Below are 13463 nucleotides of genomic sequence, written 5' to 3'. Positions count from 1 at the left end.
TGTGCTTTGGAAATACCCCCTGATGGAAACTAGGCATCAGTGACATAGACCCAGCTAGCTCATCTTTACACCACCCAGGGGACTCATCTACAGCAGGGGAATCCCACAATACTCACTTAAGGCAGCTTTCTATCTGCTTAGTGTTTACTGAGCAATGCAAACTAGCCAGACAGGGGCAGTGTCAAGGGTTTGGTCTCACCTCGTTCTCACTAAAGTCAATGAGAGTTTTGTAATTGATTTCAGTGGTATCATGAAAGGGCACCTATATTATCAAATGGATTATTAAAAGAACAACAAAAAACAACACCCCTCCATTCACACCACATACACACCTGACTCTAAGTCTAAAAACAATAAAAAGGTCCCATGCAGGTTGTTTTGTAAATAGTTAAGGTGATTTCTAGCTAATCGAAAGCATATGAAGGGACAGATACTATGGTTGTAGGGGCCAGATATATAGATTGATTGAATAGATCTGATAGATTATATTAGATGGATGGATTAGCTAGAAATCATCCCGAGGTGTAACAAAGGAAGCAATAAGGACCAAGGATTACAAATAATAGCAAATAATGTTTTTATCAGACTGCTAGTATTTTATTCTTAGAAATAAACTGTCTTAAAACCCCTTCATAAACGTCTGTTCATTTGTCTATCAATGGGTATAACAGCTTTCAGAATCAGAACAAGAATGAATAATAGTTAAAAAAGAGCAGAAACATTAATTTCTCATACATAAATATTAATGCACTAGTAAACAGACATGCCAAACCCATGGAAAAAATTGCAGAAATTGGGCTTGTTTTTGGCTTAATTGGCTTGTGAGTTGCTTGTTGGCTAGTTTTTGGCTTGTAGCTTGTTTGGCTTGTAGCTTGTTGCTTCTTTTTTTTTATCGGCTCCCAACAAGCAGGGGCAATGGAGGGAGAGAGTCAGGAGTGTACAGCGGGACCACCACAGTCCCACACTGCATTCTGGTGGGATCTAGTCACGTAGAGCATTGGGGTTCTTAGAGATTGGCTTGATTTGGCCTTGTTTTAAAATGGGATTAGCTTGATTTTTGGCTTATTGTGAAAGTCGGGGTGCTTATTTACCCGCGTGAAAGTTGGCAACTGTGCTAGTAGGATGTGTGTGTGACAAGCTTTCAAATATTAATGCACAGATTTATTACTAGTTACCTGTTATTTCCATCAATAAGAGATGGCAAAAATGAGCCACTGGACTATTTCGCATGTGAATGCTAACACAAAGGGTGAGATCATAAGATAACGTGAAGGATGAGATCATGGAATCATGATAATGTGCTTTGGAATGTGATTTTGTTTTCTTCTGGCTCAGCTGAAGCACAAACACAAAGGACTGAAAGGGGTAGTCATAAGGGTGAAGAAAGCCTAGATTTAGCCCCAAAAGAGCAGTATTATGAGGGGGAGTCTGCACATCAGAAAGAAAAAGAGATTAAAGGCAGAGAATATGTATTAAATACTTGACTGTGGCATAAAGTAAATGGGATGTGAAGCAAAATGCACATCAGGTAGTGCCCCATGTATCTACTATATCCTCTTGAAGCACCAAAGATCCAACACTTCAAGAGGACATAGCAGGTAGATGGGGCACCACTTGAAGTGCATGTTGGAACATCAGTACTCCAAAGTAACTTCTCTTCATTCCAATGCAGCACAGAAACTGAAGCTGAACACAATAAGGAAATGGGTATACTTTAATTTTTTCCTCTTTGAGCATTACAGAGACTGTGAGATGTGACTGGATCAAACCCCAGAAGACAATCTTTAGTCCTATTTTTCTTGTGCTCTGAAAGAAGATGATGGGGGGCCATGGATTGAGCCTCTGAAAGTGAACTTTTACATGATGCATTTTCTTTGCATTGTATATTTAACTACAGGATATCTTTAAGTAGCCGAGAGGGGAAGAGAAGGATTTTGAGAGATTTATTCAACTTCATTATATCTGATGCTAGTCATGAAGAGCTTTAGTTGAACCTAAACACTCTTATGAACATAAAATCAAATTAAACAGCACATTAAGGTTTCCATATTCTCTGACGGATGTGCGCGCGCGCACAACTCTCATTAACGGTAATGGCAGTTATGCGTGAGCGTCATTTGGAGAACAGATCCCTAAGTGCTGTATTGTTTTTCCTGGAGATTTTTCTTTATTGGGCTTTATTTAAGCTCCTGTTAGGCTTGCAAGCTTTTTTTAAAGGGAAAGAAAGAAAGAAAGAAAGAAAGAAAGAAAGAAAGAAAGAAAGAAAGAAAGAAAGAAAGAAAGAAAGAAAGAAAGAAAGAAAGCCCCAACTCAGATTGTTTAGCAGGCAATTTCCCCCCCAAGCTGTCACAGTCTACAAAGTGAACTCTAAGATATTAAATTTAGAGAAGTGTTGGTAGAATACAACGCCCAGCTCTATGTACCAGAAGTTGCTTTGTGTTTTGAAAATACTGGTTCTGCTTGCAGTTATTTTTTAAACAAAATTAATAAGAGGTATGAAAAATAAAATATCACAAATACTGTTGCATTATACATATAGTCATTGTAAGACACAGTATGCAACCTTGTGCAACGTGAGATATGCATCTCATTCTGGATACATACTGCTGAACTTTCCCCTCAAAACATGAGTAGATGCTCTTGTAATTCACAAATATTAGTCCTGTACTAAAGTACTGTGGTTGGAGGTACACAAATTATCAGCCTAGAATGTCTCCAGTGAAATTAGGCAAAATATGAGCATTCTATTCCTTTCCTCAATCTCTCTTACTCGCTTAAGATAAATTGCATATTTAAAATTTGTACATAGACAATATAGTGATTTTTCCAGTTTGATAATACAATACTTTAAGATATAAAAGATGATCAAAACCAATAAAAGGACAGGATCAGGGTTAATGGAAGGTAAATCATGTCAGAGATGCCTCTGTACTTCCTTCCTTTTTTTTTTTTTGAGTATTTTTAACTGATAAGCTATTTCACTAGCTGCTACTGTATGTGATGTACTTACTTATTGCCTCCAAAAACTGTTCAAAGAAGCAGTATGGGAACAGTGGCTCAGGCAGCTCTCTGAAAAACATCTTGAGTGCTCCGGTGACAACGTGGATGTCCTCCCACTGGCTGTCATCCAAATTCAGCTTCTCTTCTGGGAAAACACGAGGAGAAATGGAACAACTGGTTTTAATGAAACAATTACAAGACACTAATTATTATGTTAATGTTTGCCTACTATCATCAGCAACCGTTAACAGCCTTCTGCACCTAGAGGTTTGGTGCTGTGCATGTGTGTGTGTGCGTGTGTGTGTTTTTTTTGGTAGGAAGAGCACATTTTGAATGGAATACCATCTGTAGGAATGCAGCTGACAAAAAAACAAGAGACACAAAGAGACAGTACCATTGACACAGTATGTCAGATACATTTATTCCCATAATGCTTCAGTATGAAAATTAGCATCACAGCTCAACATGATTCAAAGCTATTTGGTTTTGAGGCCGAGGGGCTAAGAGTTGCCAATGATGGCCGGCTCAAGGGACCGGCCTAAAGGCCTTGCTGAGCCAACAGGAGACATATGCTAAACATGGCAATAGAAAATGAGTTATTGCTTTACATGTGTTAGCCTTGCTATGTACAAGGGAATAATGGGTAACACTTTTCTCCTTTTTTGCCTGAATGCAATGTCAGCAAGGAATAGAGTACTGTGAGAGAAAGGATATTAATTCCTTCTCACTGCTTCAAAAATATTTTGTTTGGTTTTCAACTCTGGGAGGAAGATATGCCCAGCAACAATATTAGACAGACCCCTGTTGGACTACCTAGGCTATGCAAAGCTGTCAAAAATGATAACACACTAAAGACAAACCACAAGTGCTTACAAAACTGTTTTTGCAAACAACAAAAATGTTTTCTTTTGAAGCTTGACTGAGCTGAGGAATTTAAATATAAAAGAAACTAAATGCTAAAATAAAGTTTCTAATAAAAACAAAGAAAGTTTGGGTGATTATTATTCTATTTTTGTCTTCTTGTTATAAAAGTCTGGTGTTATTAGAACACAATAAACAATGGAATCATAATCCATATAAAACTCTGTGAAAGTGTAAATACCCCTTACAATTAAAAGGACACATATTCTCTGGAAGTTCTGCTACCCCAAAAATGGATTAAGCTTTTTAAATGTGTGGTGTGACTTTAACATTTAGACAAGTTTTAGTCTGTGTTCAGATCAAGAGACAATCATGAAAACGATCAAACAAAATCAAAACAACATAATCCTGGCAAGCTATACCAAAGCTCATTGAAATTGGGTGTTTAGCAGTTCAGTTGGACTCAAGTCCATCCTGTTTACCCAACTTTAACATCATTTTTATCATTCCATTCTTTATACAAAATAATGGAAAAACCTGGACACCATTAATTTCAGTTCTTCTAATGGTTTTTCTCTATAGAGAATTTGCTTTTGGGCAGAAGTTCAACTTCAGGATGCACATTTCTTTGTGTTTCTCTATAAATGTTAATAAATGTTTTATGAAATATTGGACTCAGAAGGTGTCCGCAAATAAATAAATTAATGCTCCCATGCCTCAATTTATAGTAATGTGTGTCAATGAAGTTGAAACAATGAACTTGTGTTTATCACATGGGTTTTTACTTTCCTTTTCTCTTCTTTTTTTAAAAACTTCAAATTCTTACCTAGACCATAAAAATAATGATTTGATCTGAAATGAATTAGCAGAAGGGACCTTGTTTAGACCACAAGATCATATATGATTGATTGTATTTCAACAATTAGCCTTTTATTTTGCCACAGACTATTGAAATAGATCGACAGCGTCTTAGCAGGCCAGCTTTAAACAGTCAACTGTTCACAATAGCATCAAAAAGAGAGACCTAATGGGGTTTACTGTCACTTTAAAGAACAGGGTGGGTTTTCACATTGTTGAAATCTGTCAGATATTTTGAAATGTCCCTCTCACTATGGTGCCACACCCCCTGCGTGTCCTTATAATAAAATTGGTTTTACTCCTGATTAAATCATTTTCTCCCTACCCACTACCATACTTCTCATAATGGACCTGTGTGCTCTACAGCTGGTGTTCTTCCCATGGTACCAATTCTTACTTTATCTTTTAAGCACTTTGCTGCTAAGATCTCATGCAGAGTGCTTATGTTTTGTTAAGAGCTTCATTCTTAGAGAAATAGCTTAACACATGTTCTAAAAATGTTGTACAACTTATTGCTTAAAACACATTTAGAAAATGTATAAGTACTGTAGCTCTGCACAGAACTTTAAGTAGAAACCTTAAAAAAACCCTTTGTTTTTACCATGAATTTGTCTTAAATGTCTAATGAGAAATGCTCTGCTTCTAAGGCTTTACGGAGACTTATCTCCCCAGATTTTTGCACCATTTCCAGCTCTTCAAGGAAACGTTTCAGAGTAACAGCCGTGTTAGTCTGTATTCACAAAAAGAAAAGGAGTACTTGTGGCACCTTAGAGACTAACCAATTTATTTCAGCATGAGCTTTCGTGAGCTACAGCTCACTTCATTGGATGCATCCGATGAAGTGAGCTGTAGCTCACGAAAGCTTATGCTGAAATAAACTGGTTAGTCTCTAAGGTGCCACAAGTACTCCTTTTCTTTTTTCAAGGAAACGTGTATTTTCCACTGAATGCATCCGATGAAGTGAGCTGTAGCTCACGAAAGCTTATGCTCAAATAAATTGGTTAGTCTCTAAGGTGCCACAAGTCCTCCTTTTCTTTTTGCGAATACAGACTAACATGGCTGCTACTCTGAAACCTCTGTTAGGAATGTATCCTCTTGAAAGCAAAGGGTGTCACTTTACCCTCTAGCAATAAGAGATTGTTAAAAAAAATATTTGCTAGAAGGGACAAATGTCAAGTAAAAATATTACACAGTAAAAAACAAATTAAAAAAAAATATCAGTCCATTCAATGTAACCTTTTAATTCTTTTCCTACTGGTTGCAGCCACTCACATACTGTGGTGATGGGGCCCTATTCAGATCTAGAAGATATATACATTTCAAATGCATTTCAATTTAAACAAAGGGCCTGATCCTATAGAGTTTATTCAGCCACAACTCCTAGTGGAGTCAGTGAGTGTTTTGGATTTGGATTTGGAGAGATTTGGAACCAGAGTACATAAATCCGGTAATTTATTTCCTTGGTAATGGAGGATGCTTAACACCTCATAGGATCACGCCCTCAAATTGCTGCTTTTAAAAAGCCTTTGATTATTTCCCCACTAATTGCCGGATGATACCATTTTATCTCAGATGCAGACATAAACAATCTAAGGATCCTCACAAAAATATTATGCTAATAGAAAGCTAAGAATAAGAAGTGACAAAGTGAAAAGAAGAAAGTTAGAGGGGCCCCGTCAAAGCTCTTAGGGGAAAAAATGTTACATTTGTTTTAAATTCATGAAGGGAGTGTGGGCTTTAATGATTTTGTTATTATTTTTAAATCAACGTCTTCAGTAGTATATCATTTCATTTTTTTTCTTGTATTAGTTCCAGTGCAAACAAATGTGTTCACATGTGGGTGACTGATGTGCACCATAAGGGTCTCCTCCTCAAAAAGGAAAAAAAAAAATCCATGGAAAGATCGATCGAAAAATTTAACAAAATAATAAGGTCAGTATTAAGACCTACGTTTTAAAGAGGCTCATATCCCTTTATAGGATGTACTATCTTGCATATGGATCTGTCTCTGGAAAAGAGTAGTGATCCTTTGAGCCCTCCTCTCAAGTGTTCTTTATTTTGTGAAGCATCCTTTTTTTTAGACCATTTTACTGGTCATATCTTGCTGTCATGCCACATTGCCGTAAATTCCATAGGGCCATATTAGGCTGTAGTTCATTCTGCAAATTGTCCCATTCATTTCACTGGGATCACTCCCAGAGTAAGGGACTGTCTAATGTGAATATAGATATCAGAATCTGGCCCATAGTGTGTGTACCCTTCATGAGGGTCTTGTGCCACTGAATCCACCTCATTTAGTCTAATCAGTGCAATAGTTCCAGCGCTAACTGGTGATCTGTTATGTGTTAAAACAGAAGCGAAAGGAGTATGGATCACAATTTAAAAACAGGGGACCTGGAATTGGTTGAGATAAGAAAGAGAGGGGAGAAAAGTGGAGCACAAAAAGAGCAAGAGAAAACATGGAGAAGGATGAGAAATAGGACAAACAATGGTCAGAAGGGGAAAGGAACAAGTTAGGGAGAAAGAAATTAAAGAGAGGTAAGAAGAAAGGATCAAGGACAAATACATAAGGTGGCAGCGGGAAGTGACAGGGTCAAAGGGGAGGAACAGAGACAGAATGGGAGAAAATTAATGTCTCACAGTTAGGGGTCTAGTCAGTTTCTCATGGTGCATTGGGGATCATTGTTCTACACTGCTGCCATGGAATACTAAGAAAGGCGTGTTGGAGTGTGGACAGACGTTCCTCGGGAGCTGGAATATCTTATTCCAAACCATTTCCAAGATAGTATCTCTTTTTATTATGCTAATTGGGGGCATTCAAAATGGCCATTTGTTTATTTTTGTGGGAAACAAAATACCAAAACAACAAAACAACCACTACCACCACTGATACAGTACATTACTGGTTATCTGACTGGCCTGTGGGAAATCTGAAACTTTCGGACAACTGGGCACTTGGATAACTAGAAGTGCTATTAATTAACATAGGGCTACGCTGGGGACACACTGTAGATTCAAAAACTGGATATCTGGAAATTGGATAACTGGAATTATACTGTACGTAAAGAAAGAACAAGAGCAGAACTTAAGCTCCTGTTCAAAGCTGTTTTGAAAAATATCTTCTCGAAAGAAGGAGCCTACAGCTTGTCATCTTGAAATGGCTCCTATTGATATTAAATACATATATTATTTTTATCACTTCCCCTCAGGGAAAGCCTTGCACTATCACATTTACAAGGCCCACAGTCCCTCCCTTATCTGGGTGCTGAGGAAATGCAATGTCTTACCCATTCCATGTCATTTGTGGGTTCTTCCCCAGGTGACTAAAAGCCAGGGAAACTGTGGGCCAACGTGACCCAATAGATATCTTCCAGCTGCGAACTCCAAAATGGAGCCCCAAGACAAAAAAAAAAGCCCTCTCCCATGGCAATGGGGGAGGGGAGAAAGGACAGTTCTTCAACAAATGGTCTCCCCCTTAATATCCTTTCCACCATTTTTGTGTGGACAGGTTCTTTTGGAGACACTTTTCCGATCACTCACTTAACAGCAGCATAACAAAGGATCTACACTGGACAGCTTAGTCTGGGGTAAGCTGCATGAGATCCCTGGCCACAAAGCAATGCTGTACCACCTGACATGGTGTAGGTGCAAGGCCCTACTATTCCTTTTCACATTGGGTCTGAACATCCTCAGGATTGGTACGATGCTTGTTTTGTTTTAATTTGTGTTAGCTTGATTGACAACATAAATGCATGTTAAAAATGACAAAAACTTGCCCCATTAAAGATGAAGCTGCCTTTGGTAAAACCCCTGTAATGGTGGAATCTCATCAACCCTGTCAGGAATAAGGAAGCAACCAGCTGTCTGCCTTTTTAAAGTGATGACACTGCGTTATAAAGTAGTGATGGAAAATATCAAAAGCTTTGGAGTTTCAATTTAAATAAGCATCCAAAAGTTCAGACATTCATCTAAACTAAGACTGAACCTTAGAGCACACTGCATGGAACGCCCATCCCCTGCAGACCAACAAAGTTTTCTCCTCCTTTGTGACACTTCTGTCCAACTTGCATGATTCTCTCTCCTCTCCCCTTCTCTAGGCTCAAAGTGGCCTATCGTCTAGATTTGCACAGGCCTATCTTATCTTTCTCTTCCAAGACCTTTCAAGCAGATGAAAGAAGAGGGAAATACCAGTGAAGTGAATCACTGGGTTGTATTGGTAATATGTTCATTTATATAGTTTCCGCCCTGGGTGCCCACAGGGGCACAGGAAGGATGTAAAATATTCATGAATAGCTTTTTGCTTAATTTACCAAACTTTATTGTTGACAGATCTTCATGGATCCAATCGGTAAAACAAAAACAGCATTTACTACCCTACTGTGTAAGTCTCCACCAGTTCAAAAGAAGGGCCTCTTAATGGAAAATTGAAGCCTTTACAGCATTTGACGTAAATAGATGATATATGGATAAAAGGACAAGCAAATAACCTACTTATGTATCTATGTATTACTAGTTTGCCCTTTATCATGGTGTTTAGGTGCAAATTACTGAGCAACTGTAACTAAAAAGCAAAACATTTTTAGATGTGTGTTAATGGTGTTGTTTATTCCAGTTCTCTGAAATGACAATTCACTGACCTGAGGGCAAGTTGGAACGACCCAGTGCTGCTAACTTAAATCTTAATGTGTGCCAGAAAGAAATAGGATTTCTATACTTGGCTACACTGGACCATATTCATCCTCAGAGTAACTTCACAGAAGTCCACCGTGGAGTCACACGGGGATGTTCATTGTTTCTGACGACAGAGATCCAATATAGCCAAAAAAAATTACAAGCAGCTCAGAAATAGTACACCATGAAAACATTAAAAGTAGTTCAAAAGTTTTGTGACATGGTCAGCTGGTGATTCCACTACATCAAATATGTTACCACTTTATCAGTTTCTGTAAATAACTGGAAGCATAAAAATATACAGTAACCCGAAATGAAGACTGCACTTGGTATGCAAAAACAAGCTTTATCATTACCGTATTATTCTCTGTCCTTCTCTCCAAATACCATTTTAAGGGTTAGATGTTGGTGTTATTTGTTGCAGCACAACCATTAATGACTTGAAATAATAATTACAGTATTAAATTGCATTATATTTACAAATACTTAAAAAACCAGAAAAATAAACTGAATCCACTATTATATACTGGAAGAATAGTCATTTTATATATCAAATATTTGTCTTCAAAAATACAATTAAAGTATGTTAAGAATTATCATAAATCATACTACCATAAATCAACCACAAGTAGGGATCAGACATCATAACCCACATCTGGTCTATCAGCTCTATAATCTGAGTATACTAAGCCCACACGGCAAGATTCTTGCTTCCACTCCAGCACCACTGCAGCACCCTGGGGGTCCACAGACAACAGGTTGAGAACCGCTGCCTTGGAGAATATACCCCAATGATAGAAGTTAGCATAGCTATGAGGCTGCCCTACTTATGCCAGGGCCAGCACATACCAGATTACAGAATCCTGATGACTATCACCCTTCCCTGCACTAAACAAAGCTCAGATGTAAGGCAGAACCTGGATCCACAGACTTTGTATAGCCCATACGAATAAGAGGCATGAGAAATAATGATGATATTTGTTCTTATGCAGCTGGAAAGAAAATGTCTTCTTGCAAGTGGACATTTCTTTTTGTGACATGGCAACTTTAATTTCATAGTCTTCAAGCACCCTTCATATTGCTTTGCTCTTTTTGTTTGTTCTCCCAACTGTCTCCATTATTCTGCACCAAACATATGTATTCCTTATTCCTAAATCTCAACTATTTGATTTCATTCGATTTTCTTTTCAACAGTCCTCCATACATCCTGGATTGTAGGACACAGGTGACAAATTATTTCTTATATAGGTAGCTTGCTTTTCATTATATATGTCACAATCCGAAGGCTTTCTGTGCAGCTTTATTTCTTCTCTTCACCTAATCTTTCTGATTTAATACAGTATAGTATAAATTAGCCAGGGTAAGTATCCCCCTTTCCAGCTTCCAATTCGTTGCCATCTTTTTGGTTTCTGTAATTGTGTAGTAAACACAATTGTGGTATAAATTTAGAGTTCATACTCTCACCCTTTTATGTTCAGGTCTTTGATAATTTCTTTAGGTACTTCAGCATAGATGACAATGCTATCAAAAATCGGAGGTGGCTCAAATACGCTACATTGTTCTTATTTAAGGTTTTTCAAGATCTTGCACAACGAGGAAATGAAGATTGAGGGTGAGACAGTGTCTCTTTGTTCAGCTTGAAAAATATCTCCATATTCCGTGTCATTTTTAAATGGATTGTACTATTAAAGCAGAGGTTTTTTGGGATTCTGACATATAGTCTTCAATTCCCTCCCTTTTTCACTACTTCTAACACTGCTTCTATTTCCATCTTGTCAAAGGCCATTTATGGCCTAAAAATCTATACACAATGTTTTGCAATATTTGGCAGACTTATTCAAAATGTAATTCACTGTCTGCTTGTGATCCAAGGGTCATAAATTACTTCACACATAATGTACCCCAAAGGGTAAAAATTCTTGGGATTAAATTGTAATAATTTGATTAAAGAAAAAAAGGCAAAAGTAATTTTTCTAGCTACACTGTTAGATTTAAACTCAACAAATGGTTTACTGTTTTCCCACAAAAATTGTTACATTTATTCATTACATAAGCAATTTCAATAGGCTAGATGTGAAAACAGGTTTGTTATAAGTATCCTGTTATAACTAGGGGATCACAAATACGTAAAGGAATCAAGAAACACAAGATGTGAGATACTGGATCAGATTACTTGCTCATGAAGTCCAGTATCCCATCTCTATATGTCGTTAATTTCTAATGTTTCATAGGAAGACAAAAACCAACCAAACAAATATCTAAGCTACTTGGTGCACATAGTCAATTATATTACTAGAATTAGGCATGGGGAGGAAATTCCTTCCAGATTCCAGAAACAATCTGTTTATTCCTTGATTAATGAGTTTTGATAGTCAAAGGAGGTCAAAACAACAAAACAATAAAGATCATAACTTCTTCCATGGGCAATGGATGATCAACATCGAGACAGATTAATACCTGAACTAAAGTTAAGCAATTCCTCTTTTCCAGCTACAGTACTTTAAAGAAAAACCTCACATACGTACTGGTGTATAGAATATTTTACCTATGGATCATTAGTTTACTTTGAGCTATTAGGAGAAAATAAAATTAGTTGCTCGATCCTACAAAATTTAACTCACATGAATAGTTCCACTGATTTACATGGGGCTTCTCTCATGAGTAAGCATTATTTGTATGAGCAAGTCTTTGCAGGATTCAGACCCAGGTTTGCAGAAAGTCAGGAACATAACTTCATATATGTGAGCTTTATGAAATTGATTTATGCCACAAGCCAACAGGAAAAGCTGTTCAGACACAGTGGTCAGGTATCTGTATATCCCATGTACAAAAGCCAAGGACAGAATCTTTTATTTTGTATAGAATTTATCTTTTGTTCAGTAAAGCCGAAAACAATTCTGTTCATCAGAACTTTATAAAGAGCTGTTACTAGTTTCATAATGTGAATCCATTTGGATTATCTGACCAAAGATAAGACTTCAATGGATTTATAGTATCATTCACCACTTTACCAGTGCCACAAAAGGGAATTACAATTAATTGGATTATGTTGGTCTCCACCCGCTGATAGTAGAAGAGGAAGTCTGAAACTGTAACTATTTCAAACAGACCATATCTCTAATCAACCATGGGATTTGCACTTTAACTTATGAATAAGGCTTAATTTTTATTCTGTACTGTCCTCTGGTTTGGAAGAGGTCATTTTAAGCACTTTATTCAAGTTACTCAAACTAAAAGGAAATTCCCTTCATTATTTTAATTGGCTGTTTATAGCACTTATACCTGACCTTTTCTTTTTATATTATTTAACTGATTTATTTGTAGGGAATTCAGTACTCTTGAAAAATGCAGATCAGACTGCCCAGGAAACCAAAGTCTCTTTATCCATATAATAGAAATTTCCCTACACTGCCTCATCAACATGCTTCAAACCTTTTTTGAGGTAAAAGGGTAGGTCAGTCTTCCTCTCCACACACTCAGCGCTTGACATCTTTGTTGAGAACGTCACCTAAGGTAACAATTATTTTCAGTTGTGCTACATATAGCTAGGAACTCGACTGAGCCTACTAAACTCATGTCAGATAGGCCACTTATCAGCCACCAGACAGCTACTGTGTTCACTTGCTACTGTTCTGGGCTAGATTTAGGGCTTGTCTATATGGGAAAGTTATACTGGTATACACTAAGGTGTTAATTTACATAGCTATAAATATATTGGAATAGCCCCCTGTGTAGACACACTCATTTCGGAATCAGAGTGGCTTTTTCAGTTTACTTTATGTGGCATATAAACTATACTGAAAAAAGGCCATTTTTATTTCAGAATAAGAATGTCCGCACTGAGAGATATACTGGGTTTGACTATACCACTATAACTATATGGGTATAAATGGTAAAACTTTGGGGTGAAGACAAACCCCATAACTGGTGACTTAGAGGGAACAGGATCTTCTACCCGTTATTAGTTTCCTGAATTATCAACTTCCTATCACTTTTTTTTTTATGAAGGATACATGTGGATATTTGGTTCACTCTGCTTTGGAAAACTTTTAATTTATTTAAAGTAAACAAAT

General features: G+C 37.2%; 1 protein-coding gene across 2 annotated transcripts in view; it reads right to left on the bottom strand.

The window, feature by feature from the left end:
* The window catches only part of ARHGAP15 (Rho GTPase activating protein 15), a 448076-nt gene that overhangs the window by 75510 nt on the left and 359103 nt on the right, over positions 1–13463 (bottom strand). For both annotated transcript variants that reach the window (XM_077829446.1, XM_077829447.1), the window contains exon 12: positions 3011–3145. In XM_077829446.1, the coding sequence (XP_077685572.1) occupies positions 3011–3145 (135 nt within the window). The remainder of the gene's footprint in view (positions 1–3010; positions 3146–13463) is intronic.

This window comes from Eretmochelys imbricata, chromosome 11 (assembly GCF_965152235.1).
Source record: "Eretmochelys imbricata isolate rEreImb1 chromosome 11, rEreImb1.hap1, whole genome shotgun sequence".
Lineage (NCBI taxonomy): Eukaryota > Metazoa > Chordata > Testudines > Cheloniidae > Eretmochelys > Eretmochelys imbricata.
This window is presented reverse-complemented; position numbering and strand designations above follow the sequence as displayed.